The 24,231-nt window shown below is 40.2% G+C and overlaps 1 protein-coding gene across 1 annotated transcript in view; it reads left to right on the forward strand.

The window, feature by feature from the left end:
- FMN1 (formin 1) overlaps positions 1–24,231 on the forward strand; it is a 287,638-nt gene that overhangs the window by 111,077 nt on the left and 152,330 nt on the right. The window contains 1 exon segment of the mRNA XM_023752890.1: positions 18,259–18,346. Coding sequence (XP_023608658.1) covers positions 18,259–18,346 — 88 coding nt within the window.

The raw sequence follows: 24,231 nt of genomic DNA on the forward strand, positions 1-24,231 counted from the left end.
TCTCGCTCATCAAAAGATAACACAAAGAGTATGGAAAGATAAGCCACAAGCTTAGAGAAGACATTTGTAACATAAATAACTAAAGAAGAATTTCTATCCAAAATGTAGTAGCATTCATACCAATCAATAAGAGAAAGATGGGCAAATGATATGAACAGGCTTGTCATGGAATGAATGATCAATAACATGAAAAGATAAGTCACCCACTAGGAAACGCAGAAATACCACTTTAGACCCACCAGCGTGGCAAAAATTAAAAAGTGTGACTAAAATATTGAGAGGGTGGCCAAGCAGTAGGAACTCTTATTAGTATTAATGGGAAGGTCAGTTATTCCATATACTTGGGAAATCGTTTGGCTCTACCAACCTCATGTGAACATGTATATACCATCTGTTCACACTTTTACACATTCGTACAAAAGACCCATATGAGAGTGCTTGCAAAAAGCCTTGTTTATAATAGCAAAAATCTGTCCACTGTCATTTGAGTGGATAAATGGACTGAAGTAAAGCCACATAATAGAATACTACACAGCTTTGAAAAAGAATGAACTACAGCCATGTGCATTCACATTGATGATTCATAAACCTGATGTTCAGTTAAAAAAAAAGTCACAAAAGAATGAGATCATTGGTCTGAAATTCAAAAAACAGTAAAAGCCAAGTAAGTTTATGGAATCATATATTTGTAGCCAAACTATTTAAAAAACACACACAAAGGAATAATGAACACAAAATTCAGAAGAATGGTTTCTTTGGAGGAAAACTATGGAGGAAGGTAGTCTTCAAAGATATATTAATAGTACTCACTTTCTTAAGGGGGGACGTGAGTACATGCTTTATTTTTGACACCGGTTAAATTATGCATAAATGTACATATGCTATTTTGTATGCCATTTCACAGTTTTTAAAAGTAAAAATAAAAGTTCTCTATTGCCCCATCCCACTCCCACCTTGATACACCAGAGGTACCAGTTTTCTACTCACTTAGCTATTTCTCTGGTATATACTATCTATTGCTTCTACAGTTTTATATAGTTACTATGGAATTCCTATTTTGATAGACAAGGATTTTTGTATTTCAGAATTATATTTTAATTTATAAAAGCTCATTGAACTTTTTTTAAAAAAAGTATAATTTTCTGAGTCGAAAAATTATAGTTTCTTTAGATTTTCTTTTGTTGACTACTTTCTGTTTCTTCTTCTAAATTCCATTTATGTATATTGGTTTTGACCTCCGTATTTTAGTTAGAGGATTTCTTCAGATAGTTGGTGATGCTTGGCTGCTATTTTATGTACCAGATTGGGGTGTGATGATTCTGGATGGAAGCTCAATGTAATAGGACAAGTTTTGCCCAGTGATGGATGTCAGGGTGGGGCAAACTGTTGCAGACCAGCTGTTTCATTTACCACTCCTTCTGCCAAACTCCTCCCTCCCCCCCAATGATAAGCTTTTAGCTCTTAGCCAATCCATTTTTCCAGACAGAACTTCTCCAGGCCCCTGACTGGGGCTGGGAGTGGGTGCAGCCTGAATGCTAGCATTCTGAGGGAAGCCTAGAAAGGATGGAATTTTGATAATCATTCCATTCCAGAACAAGACCTCAACCCTATCCAAGTGTGCCTGATGCCCGTGAGTCTGTCTGGTTGATTTTCTCTAGAAACTATACTTTCTGATCATGATAGCTGGGATTTTACATCTGGCACCTAATTGCACCATAGACTAACTTTGTGTGTGTGTGTGCTTTTTTTTAATCCTCACCCTGAGGATATGTTTTTATCTTTTAGAGAGAGAAGAAGGGATAGGAGAGAGAGAGATCAATGAGAGACAGAAATGTTGATCGAGATTGCTTGTCTCTGTAAGAACCCTAACTGGAGATCAAACCTGCAACCTGGGTATGTGCCTTGACTGGGAATCGAACCTGGGACCCTCAGTGCATGGGATGATGCTCTACTAACTGAGCTTCACTGGCCAAGGTGCACCATAGTGTAGTCTACCAGAGCAATGTGTTACTTATGTCAACTGTTGTTAGCCAGCTTATATTTAGCCATCATCTCACCCTTACCTTTCCCAGCACATGAAGACTTTAATTTGCACATGTCCAAGGTTCTGCCTTCCTCTGCACAAAATTAGGTTTGTCCTTTCATCACTCTGCATGAAACTTACTACTCCAACTACTTCTGCCTTCACATTTTCTGTTTTGAAACTACAGAGGTCTAGGAGTTCACTAAAGATAGATTCTGTGTTTCTGATCCTCAGCCTTATCATTTGCATAGATTTTATAGGAGAAAAGGAAGTGAAATCCTTTACTCTGCTGGCTTAAAACTCAAAGTAGTTTTGCTTTTCACATCTTAGAGGCCATTGCCTTATTGCAACATGTGCATCATTGCTGGAATGAGATGCATTTCAAGGGGAAGGATATAGAACTAGTAGTCAGACACCTGAGTGGCTCTGGGCAAATTACCTACAGTGTGTTTGTGGCACTTGTACTATCAGAAGGTGACTCATCCATATGAGAGAACCTCCAGGTACACATCTTCATGATTCCAGTCAGGATGGGTGAAAGGGCTGGCTCACTTTTCATGTGTGATGGTGAGTAAATATTTTGGATCATTGTTATTCATTCACATGGATGACTGAGGGATAGAATATAACGTGTGCTGAGTTTCCGTGATGGATGTGCTGTGAGAGTAAGGAGGATGGTAGAGACTAATTATAGGGGAAATGTGCTGGGTTATACACCGTAAGCCCTAACAGAATCTTGTAGCAATTTAAAAATATGTATGTATAGAGAGTGCTCTTTCATCTTCCCTCTCTTCCTAACATTTCCTGGAATCGTCATTTTATGTTTATGGAAGGAACTCAGTGAGTCTACCAGAGCAATGTGTTACTTATGTCAACTGTTGTTAGCCAGAAAGTTAACAGAGTAGAATGACTTCAGTTATAAATAGTGTATGTTACAGCAATGGCTGCAAATTAGACTATGCGTGAGGTGAGGTGGTTCTAGGTGAAGTAAGTCCATAAAAGGAAAAAGTAAAGTAGCCTTGGATCATAAGAGAAGGAAGTGTTTCCCTTTGAGTTTTGTCACAGATTTTGCTGTCCAGTGACCCAAGGCCGTGGAGCTAGGAGTGCCCACTGTCAGGAGCTCTTCACCTTCTAAGCAGGAGTGGGAAAGAGCCAGGTAATTTGCATCATGATACACTCTAAATCAAAGGCCATCCATCATTTCTGATATCTTGAATGCAATGATTATCATATCAAAGACATACGATGACATTGAAGATAATAACTTTTCTGTTGTCCATTATCTCTAAACAGCTTGGAGTAATTATTAGCATGTGTTCTTTCCAAAAGCCTAACACTTTACATTTTGGAGAGAAAAGCCCTATTTTAGCCATCAGGAATATATACGAGACTGGTTCAATGTCTCAACATGAAATGAGAAATTATATAGATGAGACAAGAAGTCCAAAGGTCTTATAAACTTTGATATTTAGAATGTTTAGGAGGGCAATGTGGTTGTCTGTATACCTGGGATCGGACTTATCTAAGAAAGCCTTCTTCCTGGACTGAGCACATAGCTTTAAGAAAACACTCTGGAGATTGATAGAGAAGGGGAAACATTTTCAGCTAGTTAACCAAAAAAGTTCTGGGCATCGGGGATTATATAAACATACATACATATACTAGTATGTCAAGCATTGTACTAAGTGCCAGTGATAGTAAACAAAATAATACATTGATTTGTGGTCACCTGGACATTCAAAGTGTGGTCTACAGACCAGAAGCAAAAGCAGCATTTTAATGGCAATATAAGAATCTCAGGCCCTGTATTAGTTTTCAAGGGCTGTCTCAACAAACTGGGTGAGTAAAAATAACAGAAATGTATTCTCTCACAGTTCTATAGACTGAAAGTCTGAAATCAAGGTATTGGCAGAGCCATGCTCCCTCTGAAACCGGTAGGGGAATCCTTCTACTCTCTTCCTATCTTTCAGTGGTTTGTTGGCAAGCTTTGTCATTCCTTGACATGTGGCTGCATAACTCCAGTCTCTGCCTTCATCATCACTTGGCATTCTTCCTCCATGTCTCTGTGTCTTCACATGGCCATCTTCTTATAAGGACATCAGTCATATTAGATTAGGGCCCCACGTGACTCCAGTATGACCTCACCTTAACTAATTACATTTGCAATGACCTTGTTTCCAAATAATGTCACATGCTGTGGTACTAGAGGTTAGGACTTGAACATGTTTTTCAGGACTACAATTCAATCTAAAACAGGCCCCATCCCATTCCTAGTGAATGAGAACCTATATATTTCTTAATATGTCTTTTTAAAATTGATTTCAGAGAGAGGAAGGTAGAGGGAGAGAGGGATAGAAGCGTCAGTGATGAGAGAGAATCATTGATTAGCTGCCTCATGTACACCCCCTACCAGGGATTGAGCCCACAACCTGGGCATGTGCCCTGACCCAGAATCGAACTGTGACCTCCTGGTTCATAAGTTGATGCTCAACCACATTGAGCCACACTGACTGGGCAAGAATCTGTGTTTTTAATGAGGTCCCTGGTAATTCACATGCACACAAAACTTCTAGAGGACATCCCACAAATTCTTGATTGCTTTATTCTATAGACAACTTTCTAGTGCCTCTACCAAACTTTTCTAAGGGCTTTGCCTACAACATGTAGGTGTATGTAGGACAGTGATGGCGAACCTATGACACGCGTGTCAGAGGTGACACGCAAACTCATTTTTTTGGTTGATTTTTCTTTGTTAAATGGCATTTAAATATCCTATCTAATAATAGACAAAGATTGAAATTAACCATACCTCCGCTAAACTTCCCATTGGCTAATCAGCAAGATATGCAAATTAACCACCAACAAAGATGGCGGCCGGCAGCCACACAGCTGAAGCGAGCAGGAGGCTTGCTTGCTCCAGTGATGGAGGAAGCCAAGCTTCCTCCCTGCTGCGGCCGGGCTCTGAGCTCCACTCTAAGCAACAAAGTTGCAATTATAGAAGCTAAACAAACCACAGATACCTGCTTTCAGCAGGCCGTGGCCTCGGAGCTGGAGTGGCAACAAAGTTTCAATTATAGAAGGTAAATAAATCCCAGAATAAAAAAAAAAAAGAAAAAAAGGAGAAGCTGGGAGCTTCAGTCGCTGGCGGGCTTGGCCAGCCTGAAAACCCTCAGCCCCTCATCCAGTCTGGCCAGGCACCCCAGTGGGGACCCCCACCCTGAAGGGGGTGCGGGCAGCCTGAAAACAGCCATCAGCCACTCATCCAGGCTGGCCAGGCACCCCAGTGGAGACCCCCACCCTAAAGGGGGTGCAGGCAGCCTGAAAACAGCCATCAGCCCCTCATCCAGGCTGGCCAGGCCCCCCAGTGGGGACCCCCACCCTGAATGAGGTGTGACCAGCTGCAAACAGCCATCAGCCCCTCACCCAGGCTGGCCAGGCACCCAAGCGGGACCCCCACCCTGATCTGGGACACCCTTCAGGGCAAACCAGCTGCCCCCCACCTGTGCACCAGGCCTCTATCTTATATAGTAAAAGGGTAATATGCAAACTGACCCTAAGAGCAGAAAGACTGGGAATGACTGGTCACTATGACACACACTGACCACCAGGAGGCAGACGTTCAATGCAGGAGCTGCCCTCTGGTGGGCTCCCACATGGGGAAGCTCTTCTCAGCCACAAGCCAGGCTGATGGCTGCCAGTACAGCGGTGGTGGTGGGAGCCTCTCCTGCCTCCTCAGCAGCGCTAAGGATGTCCGACTGCAGCTTAGGTCTGCTCCCTGCTGGCAAGTGGACATCCCCCGAGGGCTGCCGGGCTGCCAGAGGGATGTCTGATTGCCAGCTTAGGCCCAATCCCCTAGGGAGCAGGCCTAAGCCAGCAGGTGGTCATCCCCCGAGGGGTCCCAGACTGCCAGAGGGCACAGGCCGGGCTGAGGGACCCCCCCCCCCACCGAGTGCACAAATTTTTGTGCACCAGGCCTCTAGTATAAAATAAATATCAAAAATATAAATCTTTGTTTTACTATGGTTGCAAATATCAAAAAATTTCTATATGTGACACAGCACCAGAGTTAAGTTAGGGTTTTTCAAAATGCTGACACGCTGAGCTCAAAAGGTTCGCCATCACTGATGTAGGATAAGGACGTTTCCCATGCAATTTAGGAATGATCAAGAGAAGCTTTCTCCTCAATGCTGGTCCAGTAGGATAAGAAGGGAAGGGAAGGGACATTTCATCTACCAATCATTGACAGCCATGTAGATTGATTGTTGGGGCAGGAGGAATGGAAAGAAGAGTAGTAAAACAAACTCATATACCTGTGGCGTCTGGTATATCTTGAATGGTAAGCCTCTGAATTCTCATCCCTCCCGAAGCAGAGAATAAGTAAATTATGTTCCCTGCTGTTAAAAGTTGATTACATATATGGAACACATTCCTGGCCTTAGAGTTGAACCATGATAGTTGGAGGCCACGTGAAGGTATAAAATTGAATTTTTCTGTCCCAAACAGAGGTCCTAATTTCTCTCATTTTGTTAGTATTCACACCATCAGTTTGAAAAGTAGAGTCTTGGACAGTTGGCCTGTGTTTTGTTTTGTTTTAATTTTATGCTTTACCATAAGTTGGATTTCTCATAGTCCTTCTGTTTCCTTCTTCACTTTCTTTCTACTCTGTAGCCCTCTATCCAGTTGCTTCCCACCAAGTTAATGGTCAGTGGTTTAGAATTGTTTCATGATATTACAGGCAAGCACTTTTTAAGGGGCCTTGAGCTCTAAGGAATAACAGGGTGGTGTTTTTCATCTGCACCTTTGTGTGACAGTAGCTTTGGCATTGTCTGAAGACAGATCAATGAATACATTGATGTCTCTTGGTCATATTCTCTCCTAAGTCTCAAATCAGTGAGAAAACACAGGTGATTTTGGTTTGGAGTTTGCTTCATGCATCGCACAAAAACTCCAAAACCACCAGAATTACCTCCTGCCCACATTCCCACTCTCCTCCATCCCACAGTACCCTTTACCCCCTGCCCAGCCACAGCCTTCACCTGCTATGGCCTTCTCTCCATTTGCTTTCTGCACAGAATCCACTAGCCTGAAAACCAATAAAAGCGTTTTTGTGTCTCATCAGTAAGGGGATGGGATGCCAAATATGTTCTCAGACTCAGGACAGGGTGACAATTTGCCTTTTCACATTTCTTGGTGAAGAGCCTAAATCCTTAAAGTAAACTTCACATGAGCAGTTTTATGTGTCCCCAAAAATAAGCCCCTGGAAGAGATTCAGACTTAGCAGCCTGACAGAACAGTGCAGCTCAGTGTGCCTCGAAACATTTAGCGGGACAGCTAATCTGGCTGCGTGTGGAGAGCTTATTTTAGTGACATTATTCAGGCCCGTGGACGGAGGCTGCTACCCAGAAGCATACCCGGCCACGATGGCCCTCAGCAGTGAGGGCTTGTTTGTACCAAGTCAGGTGACATTTCATAATGTGGCCCCATGGAGCCAGCCATCCAGCTCCTCTGGGTGTGGTGCCAGAGAGTGGCAGGGGGGAGAGCACGGGACAGGGGAGCAAGGAAGCTGAGTCAGCACTTATTTTCCTGGGCACCTGCCAAGAAACAGTTGAATGTTTCCAAGGAAGCGCTCACTCTCCCTGAGGAGAGGCAGCGAGATGACTGCCAGCTCTGGTCCTGCTCTAACTCTCCAGCTGGCCCTCAGCTCCTGAGACTGGCTGGGAGCAGTAGTTGCTTATCTGTCTCATCTCTAGTCACTGCTGCACTAGAAATGGAGGGAGGGCACAAGAATAGCTGCAGCTATGAAGTGGGGCTGTGTCAGTTGCTTCCTCTCATGATGTTTTGTTTCTTTTGTTTGTTTGTTTTTAATATAAGGCCTGTGTCTGTTGGCTGCCATGATTTTTTTTTTAAATATATAAGGTCTGCATCTTTTGGCTACCATGCCTCATCGCCTTGCACCATCTTATGTCACTTCTTAGAACTTCCTTCCACTGGGAAATTCTCACTCTTTTTTCCAAATTAGATGTTTATTACCTAAAAATAAGAATTTCTAATTTGGTGGTATGTGAATGGGTGACAATTAAATGAGAGTAAAATTAAACCGAGGTGACTCCTTGATCTACCCTTCCCCATCCCCAGAAAATACTGCTCTCCAATCCAGCCAAAGTCAGACCCCATACTGATTTATATGTATGAGTTAGAGGTATCCAGAGTAAGTTACCAGCTTGATCATCTGAGCTGGTAGTCCTTAGGATGGACTAATGTCTACATCGTTGTCTACGTCCCTATAGGATACTACCTGCCTACTAGTCCACAAGAATGTCTTCAAGATAAATGCCACAGTCATTATGAGAGCACCTTGATCCCTTGGGAATCCAGCGACTTAGAAATGCAAAGGCGTAGTGCCAATGAGACGGGCTGACTTGTCGTCCGTAGCGCATGCGCTTTAATCCAGCCTCTTAAAGTCTGTAGTTCTGCCAAGTAGTGGCGTTCAGTGCGTGCTGATATGAAGCATACGCAAAAGATATTGCCAGTCTGAAGGCAAAAATAGGAATAGTGTTTTTTAGAATTTTCCTTTGGAGAGTCAGGTTGTCTACCCTCTGTATATTTTCCACTGTGGCAGTCAATCTCCGCAAACCGTGTACTCATTTGTTCTTTAATGTCGAAAATGTTCTACATTTGGATAAATATATATATATATATATATATCATTGTCATCAAAGCAAATATCTGCTCATATATGTGGATCCTTGATGTGTTTGCTCTTGGTTGAGGGAGGGTGATTTGGACAGGAAAGGAGCAACATGCCCTTAATTTGCCTTCAGTGCCCAGGAGAAGTTCATTGGTGATAACTCGTGTGGCTGTATTTACTTAGGCCTGGAGCCTATTCTCCAAGCTCTATAATAAAATAGACTTTGTTGGGGATGGAAATCCTGGAACTGAAAATGAGAAAAGTCACAGTGAGGACTAAGCCAAAGAAGAGAAAGAATACCTACTTGATCTGGTGTAGGTTCGAGAGTGTTTGGTGTTCAGTGAGGGTGGCGGTATAGGGTCATCTTCATTTCCAGCTGGGAAGGCTCTCTGGAAGAAGAAGGCTTGTATGATTATCTTCATTTTGCAGCTGTGCCAAACGTACTCACCGAGCAAGCTTCCAGCATTCATGGCATGTTCAGACCGTGTATTTTTATTTTTACTTCTGGCCATGTCTCCCAAGCTCAGGCACAAGCTGGAGATGTATGTGGGTTTTATGTAGATGTGGAAGTCCCACTGGACCTGGCAGGAATTCTTTCTCAGTCTGTCTGGCAAGACTTTTCTAGCTGAGAAGTCCGGGTGTGGTTTTCCAGTGCAGCAGATCTTTCTTCCCATTTCTGTCTTAATTCTTATTCAAAGAGGCAGGTTTTTCAAACAATCCACACATGTAAGAAATAATAATAATTTGGATACACTGGCTCAAGGTGCAGGTTTAGACAGCATGGGGTGTGGGCCTGCTTTCCCCCCTCTGGCAGGCATTGTGAGAGTTCCTTCTGCGTTATAATCGTACGCATGTGTGGCATGCCCTAATCCTAGCATGCGGCGGGGGTCTGGAAAGGCTTGGCCTTAAACTAGGCATGTCTAATAGGGTTTAACGCAACCTGTGAATTTGCCCCTGCACAAGGTCATCTTGTAGGCCAGTGGAATGCTGCACAAATTGCATTCTCCTCCAGACTGTAATTATACCTGGGAGAAGGCCTTGTGCTGCCAAGTTCAGCTGACTCCAGATAGGACCAAGATAAACTGAGGGCTTACTAGCGTTTCTCAAACACAAATTTTTAAGGATTTGATATAAAGCATCTCTTGTTAAAAAAAAAAAAAAAAGATGGTCTTGAGGTTTATGAAGGAGCTTTGTGTTGGAGATGGTGAGACTGGCTATTGTCTGGCTTCCCTGGGAGCAGAAAAAGGTTGACATGGAAGCAGGGGGAATTTGATTCAGACAAAATGCTTTGGTGCCAAAAGTTACTTAATTCTAGAAAATGATTTTGAGGATTAAACAAATCAAATAATATGCATATGAGGACAAAGAAGAATGAAAAATGGGTATGGGAATAATTGTGGTATAAGAATAGCATGAGAAGTTTAGGTTATGTTTACAGTTAGCTGAGGTGGGACTGTGTTTTGTTTGTTTGGTGATAGAAAATGGCTATAAATTTGTGTGCCTTGTATTAAATATACTGTAATGATTTTTAAAGTATATTTTTACTGATTTCATAGAGGAAGGGAGAGGGAGAAAGAGATAGAAACATCAATGATGAGGGAGAATCATTGATCAGCTGCCTCTTGCACGCCCCACACTGGGGATCGAGCCCACAACCCTGGCATGTACCCTGACCGGGAATCAAACCGGTGATCTCCTGGTTCCTGGGTAGACACTCAACCACTGAGCCATGCCAGCCAGGCTACCTGTAGTAATCTTTAAATTTCAAAGTGTGAACATTCTTCCTAAGTAAAGCCCATCCTTAACTATCTGGGCTTCTGGGCCAATCCAGAAGCAGAAGGATAAGGTAGGCAACATTTGAGGATTTCTTTAATGCTAAGGGTTAAGTGATTCCAAAATCCACTTCAACCAGAGTGCACATTGGATAGCAAACTTTTACACGTACTTGTGCTCTCCCATAAAGCTTTGCTGAAGTATCTTCCTGAGTAGCCTGGAGTGTGCCCTTTTTTCCAAGAACACACGTGGAAAGAGGTTTTCAGAAGGTGAGCTCTGGCCTTTTGTTTCAGGAAAAAGGCACTGAATATAACACTTTGGGAACTGCTTCCAAGGTATCCAGGCAAGTCTGTGCCTGAAACAGCCATCTCATTCATAACCCCACCTTTCAATGAGTCCTGGAATTTTTTAGGGATCATACACCTAAGAATAATTAGAAACTTCTTTTGTTATCAGAGCTCTGTAAATAACTTCTTTGTATCAAACTTATTTATATGTTTCCCTTTAAACTAGTCTTTGAGCTCCCATTGAATGAGGATGTATACATATTCATGTACTCACATACATGTATACATATGTACTATTTTTAATCTTTGCATCCCTCACAGCACAGACAGGAGTCTACGTTTGGTGGATGCTGTTGAATTGGACTGACTGCGTTTCAGCATTGGTGTGATGATGAGTCAGGGCAGCCTAGGAGCAGGAGGCTGATCACTGATCTCTTGACTTTTCTCTTAATAACGAGTCACCAGACTATGATGCCAGTCACTATAGCCAGCCAAGAGGCCATGAAGTTTAGCACTCTAAACCAAAAAGCCAGAGGGGAGACCCATTGTCATATGGCTGCAGTTCTTAGTTTTATTTGTATTTCTACTTAAGATGATTATATAGCTGGGAACCTTTGACTTGGGCCAGATGACTTTTAAAAACTGTTAAAGTAGCACCACATAATAACAACCAGAATGCTGAAAGAATAATTTGGTGCTGATTAATTAGATTTTTTAATTACTAAGTGGTTGGATATGTCTTTTATATTTAAAATGTTGTGCCCGGCCAGAATGGCTCAGTGGTTGAGCCTCAACCTATGAACCAGGAGGTCACAGTTCAATTCCCGGTCAGGGCACATGCCTGGGTTGTGGGCTCCATCCCCAGTAGGGGGCGTGCAGGAGGAAGTCAATCAATGATTCTCTCTCATCATTGATATTTCTATTTCTCTCTCCCTCTCCCTCTCTGAAATATAATAAAAAATATTTTTTAAAAAATAAAATGCTGTGGTTATTTTTTAATGTATTATTTAAATTTCTTGCTATAAAAAGGGCAGACTAAATATCAGACAATCTCAGGCAACTTAGATTTCTAAAAAATGTTCAGGTGATCATTATGATCACCAGTCCACACTGTTCAGTAATGTGAATATGGAAGGTGTAGGAGGTTGCATTTGATTTTTTTTCGAGCCCAGAATATATTAGAGAAGCTGGTAGATTGGGGAGAATAAATACGCAATATTAGTTTATCTTTTTGTCACATGCTCTTTCTCTTCAGAGAGAAATTTTTGAAGTTCACTTTATCTGTCTAGAACAGGGGTCCTCAAACTTTTTAAACCGGGGGCCAGTTCACTGTCCCTCAGACCTTCCATACATGCGCACTGCGGGCCCGGGATGAGTTGGCTGTTAAGCAGGACAGGCAGCGGCGGCAAAAACACCCCCCGGGCCCGATAAATATTTTCGGCGGGCCGCGTGTGGCCCGCAGGCCGTAGTTTGAGGATGCCTGGTCTAGAAGTTGGCTTACTGAGAATTCATATAGTGCAATAAAAGAAAAACAAGGGAATTTTTATTTAACAGAAGATTCTACATAAATTGCACCTGATTATTTGAAACTTCACCATGATTCTAAAAATTTATTTTAAATGATGTAATAATTCTTGATTGACAACTAATTAAACATCTTTTTAAAAAACTTTTGTCATGTTCTAAATCTGTTCTTTTTTCCCCCTTGTTTATTCCCTCCATCAGTTTTCTTCGTATTTGTTTCTTTCCCTTCATAATGTTTTCTTCCTAACTACTCTGTTGTGAAAGTAAACACCTCAGATTATATATATATATATATATATATATATATATATATATATATATATGGCTAATATGCTAAGTGTCCTTCCCTCTGTCCAGGTAATTCACGTAGCTACGCCCAGCTTCCTCTTCCTAGTGACGACTAGCTTCCTTGCAGTTTCTTCAGCCCAGGAACACAACTTGCTTTATAGCCAGGTGGAAACACTTTGCACTGTAACCAAATTTCTGTGAAGCGTTTTCCCACGCCTCATCTAATTTGATCCTCACAGAAGTCCTGGAGTAGGTAGATAGAGTCTCGGTGGAATCCTATTTTCTTTTCATTAGCCGGAAAATGAAGAGTTAGAAAGTTTAGAAACTTGACCCGACTGAAAAGAAATAAGAAATGGTGAACCTTGAAAATGATTTCAGGTTTTCTCACTGCACAGAATATAGTCAAACACTGCTGCAGTTAAATATTTTACCCTTTGTTCTCCCTGCGTGATCTACAATAATAATCTGCTTTGTGTTGATATATACTGCTGTGTTGCTGACAGTTACCTGAAAGAGAAGTTGGGGTGCTTCATTGGGCTGGAAAAAGTTTAGCTAAATCAGAAAACAGGTCTAACTAAGCAGGTTTGTTCTATATCTGTAAAAGGCTAAGTTGACTTGCACATGCGTGATACATATAAAGCTCTCGCCTATGCCAGTCTCACACATGTGTTTCCATCTGTCATTGTTGATCGTGAATTTGGTTGACACTTCTATTATAGAGAAAGGGCGAATAGCAATATTAAAATATTTCTTCTAATTAATTTCCTTTCAATGTGCACGAATTCGTGCACCAGGCTACTAGTAGGTATATATCTGGCTAAGGACTGTGAGATTTGATCACATATCAAAAAGCAGTATTGGGTTAGCAGAACAGTGTTCTATTTCTATGAGCCTTGCTTTAAGGCCCTAGGGGTAAGGTGACTACACTCACTTTATAGGACTCTTGAGCATGAAGTGTTGTTATTTATTTAGAAATCCATGGGGCAGGGGTGGGGGGTACACTAAAGGAATAAAGTTTACAATATTGTGGTGTTCACTGCCCCCAATTCACAACTACTCATTTGGATTAGTTGTGAGCACAATACCTAGCATTTAGTAGGGGTGCAGTACAAAGTAGTTCTCTCCCCTCTCCTTCCCTTAGAAGACGCCCCTTATCCACAACAATCTCTGTGTATATCTCTTTCTTCTTATGAATTCAGCTATGTTCTTCTTTTTTTCATTTATTGGGATGACATTGTTAATAAGATTAGCAGTGGTTCTCAACCTTCTGGCCCTTTAAATACAGTTCTTCATGTTGTAACCCAATCATAAAATTATTTTCGTTGCTACTTCATAACTGTAATGTTGCTACTGTTATGAATCATAATGTAAATATCTGATATGCAGGATGGTCTTAGGTGACTCCTGTGAAAGGGTCGTTCAACCGCCAAAGGGGTCGTGACCCACAGGTTGAGAACCGCTGGATTATAGGCTTCAGATGTACTTTTCTATGATACATAATCTGTATATTGCATTGTGTGCTCACCACCCAAAATTGTACCCCCTTTACCTATTACTACCTTCACCCCCTTCCCTCTGGTAACCTCCATTCTATTTTCTGTGTCTATGAGTTTTTGTCTATTTTTCTTGTTTATTCATTTGTTATTCTCAGTTTTATAGCCCACGTATGAGTGAAATCATATGAGCTATGTTCTTATTTAAATTTCTTTGCACTGTACCAGCTTAAGAGACTTAGTAATAGGAAAACAGCAAAAAGTATACAAAAACAATTCACAAGAACATGTAACCAACAACCAAATGCTTAACCTTACCATTAAATAATTTAAAATGCAGATTATTGATAAAAACATTTTTATCTATCATATTGGCCAACATTTTTAAAACTTATAATACCCACAGTGGGTGAGGGAACAGGAAAATGGTCACTCTCGTATACTTGGTAGGAGTGTAAATTGATGCCACCTATTTCAGAAAACGCTTAAGGTTTTTTGGTTCAGCTAAAGGTAGCATTCTCTCTCTAAACGTCTGCCATGCCAAGTCATTAGACAAAATTGCAAGGACAACTGACTGAGGTGACACCCTTTCCAAAGTTCAGCCTGATTGAGCAATGAGGTGGGGATGGATTTGCTTGTTTTCCTAATGACAGATTATCTCAATCTCTCAATCTCTCTTTCAGTTCTCTTGAGGTTGCTCTCTTGCCTTCTTTTAATTAGCTAGTAGAAAAACTAGCATTTGAACTTTATCTTCCCTGTAGGTAGACTGCATTACCCTGGTTTTCAGAACTCTAACTGGATAGCTTGGGGAATGTTTGTTTGAAGGAATCTTTGCTACCCAGTTGTGATCTTGTTATACATTTGATTCTCGTACCTTTCTCCTTGACATTGATGTATATGCCATGGCCAAGGTTGTATCAGTCGCTATCCTAGACATTTAAGAATAAATCTAGTCAATTCCCAAAGCCTTTCTTCTTTTGAATTTGAATTTGCAATTAGCTCAGGTGATGTTTTTATTTGCCTTTTTGGTTCTTTTCAGCAAGTTTTAAAAATCACTAAGCTCTACAGACTTGAACAGCCTGTCATTTCCCACCCCCAGAGTCTAGAGTGGTGCCACAGCAGATGTTTGCTGAATGACAATTTGTGGCTAAATATTTACTTAAAACTAATGTGGATTTTTAAAATTCGGTACTGAAGTTTTAAATAGCATTTCACTTTAAAATTGTGTTCTCGCCAAAACCGGTTTGGCTCAGCGGATAGAGCGTCAGCCTGCGGACTGAAAGGTCCCAGGTTCGATTCCGGTCAAAGGCATGTACCTTGGTTGCGGGGTGTACAGGAGGCAGCTGGTCAATGTTTCTCTCTCATCGATGTTTATAACTCTCTATCCCTCTCCCTTCCTCTCTGTAAAAATCAATAAAATATATATATTTAAAAAAATAAATAAATAAATAAAATTGTGTTCTCTAAGAAAAAGTCAGACATTGTACATTTAAAGAAGATATTTGATTATACATAATCTCTTCCTCCCCTGCTTTTGCTTTTATATGCAAATAAATAAATAATACCAAGTTTATTCTTTATTTATTTTACAATTCTTGAAATTCTGTATGCCCCAGAATCTTTCTCTAAGGCTAATGTTGAAATTATTAAACACATTAGACTGAAAAATCAGATTTTCTTTTTATCTTGATGAAAACTTGGTATTTACTATATTTTAGTTCTGATAGTTATATAAAAGTAGGCATTCTGAACAGAGAAATGAAAAACAAAGGGCTAATACTTTCAACAGTAAAGATTTTTTAAAAAGAAAGAAAGAAAAGCAAAGGGCTGGCAATAAGGAAAGAAAAGACAAAGGTCTGGCAATAATCGATTCAGGTTCGATCAATCGATAGGTAACTAGACATTTTATACAATTAGACAACCTTGGTTGGAACAAACTCATGGTATCTCTTATTGTTCAACCAGCAAACAACTCAGCTAGTCGAGTACTAATATACAAGCAGGTGCTAGTTACTGTTTAATCTTGTCTTCACTGTATTTTGGTAAGCTTATATGTACCTTGGTGGGAGAGGAAGCATAGATGTTTAGTTTGTATTTTACCGAAGAAAGTGCTTTAAAAAAACCCCCACAAGATTTGGTGATGTTTTGAGTGCATGTCGTATTGATTTTTGTAGCCATGCCCCATGAAAAAAAGATAACCTTTTTCCTTTAGTGACCACTGTGTGATATGTTATTAGGAACTTATTTGGCTTACTAGGATTAGAGGAAACAAAACTATGAAGAACTCTCTATGGCAGTGGTTCTCAACCTTCTGGCCCTTTAAATACAGTTCCTCATGTTGTGACCCAACCATAAAATTATTTTCGTTGCTACTTCATAACTGTAATTTTGCTACTATTATTAATTGTAATGTAAATATCTGATATGCAGGATGGTCTTAGGCGACCCCTGTGAAAGGGTCGTTTGACCGCCAAAGGGGTCGCGACCCACAGGTTGAGAACCGCTGCTCTATGGAATAGTCATAAAGGTTGAAATAATTGGCAGTGAGGTATTTGGAGTTTCTTTAAAAAATTGTAAAAGTTTTGGTATGCATATCCTATCTAATAAAGACAGAATATGCAAATTGACCATCACTTCACAACAAAGTTGGCGGCAGCTGGCCCAGAGTGAAGGCAGGAGGTGGCGGCCAGAGCGAAGGCCCGGGTCCTGGGTGCCGGAGGGAAACCGGTGCCGGCAGCCAGGGGAAGGAAGGCCTATTCTTGCACAATCTTCGTGCATCAGGCCTCTAGTGTTCTTATAAAGGAACAAATTTAAATAATTTAAAATTAAAGCTTTATGTGCAAAGTATTATCTTGCTTATATTAATAATAATACAAATATGAAGCAATCTAACTCTCCAAAACAGGGAAAATTTATTTAAATAATCTATGTCAAGAACTTTATTAGGGGCTTTACACACATTGTCATTTAATTTCTAGAATAAATGTACAAGTTAAGTTGGTCAGCACTGCTTCATGATGAAGAAGTTTAATACCTAGTAGTTAAGTCATTTTTCTGAGGTCATATCACTGATAAACTACTGAGTCAAGATCACAGTGATCTTTACCCTAAACCACTGAGCAGATGACACAGCCAAGAATGGAGACTATGAAGAGACTTAAAAAGTAGCAACATGAAGCCCAGTGTGGATCAGTTGGTTGGGCATCCTTCTGTGTACCAGGAGGTTGCTGGTTGGATTCCTAGTCAAAGGCACATGCCCAAAGTTGTGGGCTCAATCTCCAGTAGGGGATATGCAGGAAGCAGCCAATCAATGTTGCACTCTCACATCAATGTTTCTCTCTCTCTCTTTCCATTCCCCTTCCTCTCTCAAAAATAAATAAATAAATAAATAAATAAACCATTCTTTTAAAAAAGTAGCAAAATGAAAATATGCCAGTGATAAGTTAAAAAGTTATATATGTAATTTCAATATATTACAGTTACAACTTAGTTAAAATGTGTTTGAATAAAAAATTAGAGAACGATAGTATAAAGATTTTTTCTCTTTTTTAAAAACATCTTTATTAAGGTATAATTCATACACCATGCAATTTATCTATTTAAAGTGTACAATTCAGTGGTTTTTAGTATATTCACAGGTATATGCAACCATCACCATAATAAATTTTAAAACATTTTCATCACCCTCAAAAGAACCTTGAACCCTTTAGCTGTTGACCCCACTTCCCCCAACACGCCCAGCCCTAGGCAATCACTAATCTATTTTGTGTCTCTATTATACATTTGCCTATTCTGGACATTTCACATAAGTGGAAATCATATAATATCGCCTTTGTGACTGGTTTCTTTCCTTTAGCATGATATTTTCAAGTTCATCCATGTTGTGGCATGAATCATCACTTTATGTTTGAATAATATCTCATTGTTTAGATATACCAATATTATAAAGATTTTGTGTGCTTGTATTAGATTGGTGGAATTTGGGGTGGTGTATTTTTTTATTTTCTGTAATATCTTTAGTTGTGGATAAGTTACTTTTAAATTAAAGGGTTATCAAAATAGAGTAACTATAGTGTCAGTTTAGTTCAACAATCAGAGTATCTGAAAATCTTAATTTTTTATATACTTCTGAAAGATTGCATGGTCATTTGAGCTTGTGTTAATTTTATGTTTAAATTCCAGATCATCAAGTTATTGGATGGAAAACGATCTCAAACTGTGGGAATCTTGATATCTAGTTTGCATTTAGAAATGAAGGATATCCAGCAGGGTAAGTCTTCTCTACCATTTTTTCTCAAAACGTTAATTTTTTTCAGCCATTTTATTGTGAAAGATTTCAAACATATACAAAATTAGGATGCCACAGTGAATCCCATGTGCCCACTGCCCAACTACAAAACAATCAGTTTACTCTTATTTCATCTGAAACACCCTTTCTCCACCAACTATGAAGCAAAACTCAGACATAATTCATCTGTTAAAAATGTTAGTACATGGCTAAAAGATAAGGACACTTTTCAAGCATAACTCCAGTGCCATTATCATGTACTTGAAAACATTTACAGTGATTTCTCAAGATCATCAAATATGTAGTAGTTCTAATTTCCCTGATTGTCTGTATACTCACTGATTCATCCTTTTGTTTATAGTTAGTTTGATTGAGGATCCAAACAAATTTTATGCATTGCCTTTGATGTGTTTCTCACGTTTCTTTTAATCTAAAAGTTTCTACCATCCATCTTTTTTTTGCCTTTTGTAATTAATATTTTGCTGAAACCATGTCACTTTGTCCTGTGGAGTTTCCCACAAGATTTGCTGATTGTATTACCATGTTTTTATTATGTTCTTCTGTCCCCTGTGGTTCCTGTAAACTGTCAGTTTGCTCTAGAGACTTAACCTGAGTGGGGGGAAAATACGTTATATATACTATTGAATATTCTGTCAAGAAGTACATCATATCTGGTCATCTCTTTATGATGTTAGTGAGCACTAATGATCTTTACCTAGATTCATTATTTTATTAGAAGTTTTCAAAATAATAATATACAAATTCCATCATTTCTTCATTACTTGGGACACTATTCTGGAGAAACACTTTTTCTATTTTTCTTTCTTTGTCTTTCTTTTTTTTAATAAAAGGTATTGGGGTGACATTAGTTAATAGGGCCATATAGTTTTCAAGTGTACATTCCTATGATACACAATCTGTATATTGCATTGTGTTTCCACCACCCAAAGTCAAATAATCTTCCGTCACCATATATTTGGTTCCCTTCACCCTTTACCATGCCCTCCCCTTCCCTATGTTAACCACCATACTGTTGTCTGTGTCTGAGTTTCAGTTTTATATCCCACATATGAGTGAAATCATATGGTTCTTAGCTTTTTCTGACTTATTTTGCTTAAGATAATATTCTCAAGGACCTTGAAACTCTTTGATTCATCTACTTGTTCTGTTATTGTTTCTTAATCCCTTCTTTTTTTCAAATGACACTATTTCAATTTGGTTGTCTTTGGCTCAGTTTGAAATGAGACATTTAAAGAGGAAATTTTAACTGTAAATATTGTTCTTAGTAGAAAAGTTGACCAAAAGCGATTTTGCTTTTTGAAATCTTCGTCTTGCATTAAAACAATACTCCCCTTTCTCAGTAATCAATTAAATGTAAATCTTTTTGTTGTTGTTATTGTTGCTGTTGCTGTTGTTAATCCTCACCCAAGGATATTTTTTCCATTGCTTTGTAGAGAGTGGAAAGGAGGGATGGAGAGGGAGAGGGAAAGAAGAGACAGAGAGGAGAAAGAGAGAGAGAGAGAGAGAGAGAGAGAGAGAGAGAGAGAGAGAGAGATCAGTGAGAAAGAGAGAGACTTGGTTGTTTCCCACAGGTGCCCAACCAGGGCCAGGAATCAAACCTGAGACCCTTTAAATCGTTATTTTAACATGTCACTGACAGTATTTTCTGAGTAGTAATACAGTCTCTTGTAGATACTTTCAGTAGAATTTAGCATGAGTTTAACAGTGGAGACACTCTCAAACCACACTACCCAGGTTTCAGTCTGTGTTGCCTCAAAGTTATTTTGCTTTGGTAGCCAGCAGAAGACTCTCATAGGTCTTGAACTAAAAAATGCTTATGATACTTTCACACACTACTATTCCACTCAAAGGAGCTTTGTTAAGGTCTTAACATTTTGCTTTATTGCAAACATTAAAAATTCCACATAAAACTAAAAAGTTTTCAGAGTATTCAAATAAGCTGTCTAGGTCCAGCCAGTATGGCTCAGTAGTTGAGCGTCGACCTATGAACCAGGTGGTCAGGGTTTGATTCCCAGTCAGGGCACATGCCTGGGTTGCGGGCTCAATCCCCAGTGTGGGGCATGCAGGAGGCAGCCAATCAATGATTCTCTCATCACTGATGTTTCTCTCTCTCTCTCCCTCTTCCTTCCTCTCTAAAATCAATAAAAATATATTCAAATAAGCTGTCTATTTTCAGTATTTAAGCTTAAGAGTAGAACTAAATGCATAACTATGAATATTAAACATGCAAAGATGTTGCAGTAATTGATTTGAATTAGAGGTGGAGGATGGCTTAAAAAATGTCAGCCATCAGAATTAGAAAGGAATTCTTTAGTAACTTTAGGTATTAGGTCTTCTAGAAGAACTGAGTTTTGGGTAAATTCATACCAGGAAATTATGATGCTAGGACAAAGGAAAAATGAAAAAATAAAACAAAACAGAAAACTATCAGCAGGGAAGTGTGTAGTCTTATGTCCAGGATCCTAACATTTTTTATGGTCATTGAAATTAGAAAACGGTCCTTCCATGTTCAGTGGCAAAGTCTTGTCCTAAACAACAGCATTCTTCAGAAGCCTGGTGAAACCAAGCATGCGTGGTTTCACCACCAGGGTGCAGAGCACTATGGATATGAGCTTTCACACTGGCAATAGCACCTTAGACTGTATTCAGTTCTTTCTCAGCATGTCCTGCTGTAGGACAGCAGATTGCCATGTGGGTAAGATTCACGCTAGCCACGTGGTAGTCCAGTCACCAACTCAGGACCATAAGCCTTGTGGATTGAATGCCCATTGTGAGTCATGTAAAGAGACCTTTCCAATATTCTACTCTGGACAAGAATATGCTTATGAGAAGCATAAGTGAACTAACATTTGAACATTAGAAACGTCATTTGTAGCATTGCATACTTCTGGGACGCGTGGGCGCCATTTTCCTTTCCTCCTGCTCCAGGCACCTCTGAAATCCACCACAGAGTTGGCTCCTAAGCTCCATTTCATGTCTTCATTTAGTAATGCACTCCAGATGAATACGGCACTATAACCTGAGCTTAATTTTTCTTTAGAGTCATTTGACTGACACTGGCATCTGAAGGTCACTTAGGAGCCGGGCTATGTCAGTTACATTTCATTCTGAGTCCATGTCTGGTCGTGAATGGAATGCACTTGGCCTTGTGTTGTCATCCTGATGAAAGGACTCCCTGTGCTGACATTGGCCTAAAACATTTGTTTTAATGTGGGGTGTGTGGCTGCAGTGAGATCTGATTGGGGCAGGCCCGCTGGCAGCCAGGCAAGGTCGCACAGCACGACAACCGTGGTGAAATGACCACAGTTCAGAGACTGTTCTTCAACCTCCTGGTCATGTATTCATCTTTCCACTGTACAAATGCACTAACTTTCACTTTTCAAACTCGTAAGGCGCCAATGTATAAACCACACAGCCAGTGTGTTCACTTAGAGCAGTGGTTCTCAACCTTCTGGCCCTTTAAATACAGTTCCTCATGTTGTGACCCAACCATAAAATTATTTTCGTTGCTACTTCATAACTGTAATGTTACTACTGTTATGAATCGTAATGTAAATATCTGATATGCAGGATGGTCTTAGGCGACCCCTGTGAAAAGGTCGTTCGACCGCCAAAGGGGTCGCGACCCACAGGTTGAGAACCGCTGACTTAGAGAATTTTCCTTTGTCGTGATGAAAATATTTATCATATCTGTTCATCATCACCTCCATGTCAGTTGTCTCCTCTTGGCATTATATATTGTTTATGCCTTCTTCCCCTTTGTTGAGATTACAGGTTGGTCACCTAGATAATAGGTTGGGGTATTTCAGTCCACAATTACCTCCCACAGATGGGTGATCCAGTTTTTACTGATTCAAGTCTTAAAAAGAAACCTTGTTCTCGTTTGTAGGGTGGGCATTTCTCCATTTTCCACTAGATGCTGGCTGTAGTGTGTACTCAAGAAGTGAAATTTGGGGCTCTATACCTCAAAGTCTTAAAGCTGCAAGTAGAGAGCTAGTGTCTCTTCCATTATGTCATGTTTCATTTTTTGCTAAGAATTTCTCTGATAATTAAGCATCATTTACAATTAATTGGGCTAATATATCATATGTAAAAGTCAGTCAATAAATGTTTTTTTTAATTTAATTTAAAAAAGAAACTGAACCTTAGATGGAATCTGAATGTTGTGTATTCCATTAGTGCATTTGGACAAAACTTCCTTTCTTCCCTCCTTCCCTCTTTCCCTCCCTCCCTTCCTCCCTCCCTCCTTCTCTCAGTAAACATGTTTTGAAGCCAGCTCTGTATCAGGTACCATGATGACCACAATACAAGGTCCAGACTCTAAGATTCTCAAGAGTTCACAGGATGGAGAGTGTAAAAAGCAGCCCAAGATTACAATAGAGTTGCCCATGAAATAACAAAGCAATGTCTTGTCTCCTCCTACAATACAAAACTTCAGAGGGTGAAACGATGATCATCACACACAGAAGGAGCCTGTCCAATGGAAAGGAGGCATGTGTAAAGGACGCCCAGCTTGAGTGTGTGACTGTTTCAGGGCACAGGGCTAGAAAGGCATCGCATTCAGCACTGAGGCTCTGAGTCTCAACACACAGAAGTTGGACATTATCCCATCAGTAACAGGGAGACAGCATTGAAGATGGGCAGTGCTATGGTCTGACTTTGAGTGCAGAAATACCTTTCAGGCTGGGGAAGACCACAGAGCGCATCACTACTGCAGCTGACTGTGCCTGCTTCCCTCTCACGGCCCTCTCACCACAGTGGTCCTCTCATTCCTTCAAAGGGCCATGTCCATCCCTTCCTCTGATTCTTTGAAGGCACAGCACATTTCAAATGAACAGCACTGCCTGTTCGCTCTGTTTCAGATACTTTTCCAGACCCTCCTCCCTAATTTAAGTCACCCTGAGTTAATTCTCTCCTATTCTACACAGCACTTAATAGTTTTTTGTTCATCTACTTATGTTCTCATTTATGCTCCTCTCTAGAATATACTCTCCAAGAGGGAGATTGCTCACTGGTGTCCCTGGCACCTTGTACTGTGCTTGGCACCTGGGTGATGATCATCAAGTGTCTGTTGAATGAATACAAAAAAATAGTACTGAAAGTGGATAAATCTGTTTTATTTTGTATTTTTTGTTAATTCTCACCCGAAGATTTTTTTTGCCATTGATTTTTAGAGAGAGTGGAAGGGAGTGGGAGAGAGAGAGAATCATCGGTGTGAGAGAGACATATCGATTGATTGCTTCCTGCATGCACCCCAACAAGGGCCAGGGATCAAGCCTGCAACCCAAGCATGTGTCCTTGACTAAGAATTGAACCTGAGGCCCTTCAGTGCAGGGTCTGACACTCTAACCATTGAGCACTCCGGCCAGGGTTAGGATTGTGATTTTTGAGATAAATGATAAAAGCCAGAACTAAGATTGTGTCTGTAGAAATTTAGAGGAGGAGACCCTATATAAGGGATATTTGGAGAGAGAATTGCTAATTAGTCATATCAGATGCAAGCATTGTTGAAGAAGTCTTATATGTACCTTGGGTTTCTGGCCTTAACAAGCATGTGTATAATGATGTCGAAAACATAAACTGGAAATAGAGGAGGAAAAGCTTGGGTAGCCGCAGGAAGGTCAATTCTGTTTTGGATTATTTGGATCTGAAATTACTGGATATATTTAAGCTGAAGTGTTCAAAGAGCATCTGAACATTCTGGCCTAATGCTAAGTAGATAGAGCTAGGTTAGAAATATAACATCCCCAGAAAGGTAACGGCCTCTGTCTGTGTCTCTCTACCCAAGATGGAATTGGCATCTTGTAGGAGAAAGGCAAATCCAGTACTGCCTGCAGTTTAAAGCC

Source organism: Myotis lucifugus, unplaced genomic scaffold (assembly GCF_000147115.1).
Source record: "Myotis lucifugus unplaced genomic scaffold, Myoluc2.0 scaffold_38, whole genome shotgun sequence".
Taxonomy (NCBI): Eukaryota; Metazoa; Chordata; class Mammalia; order Chiroptera; family Vespertilionidae; genus Myotis; species Myotis lucifugus.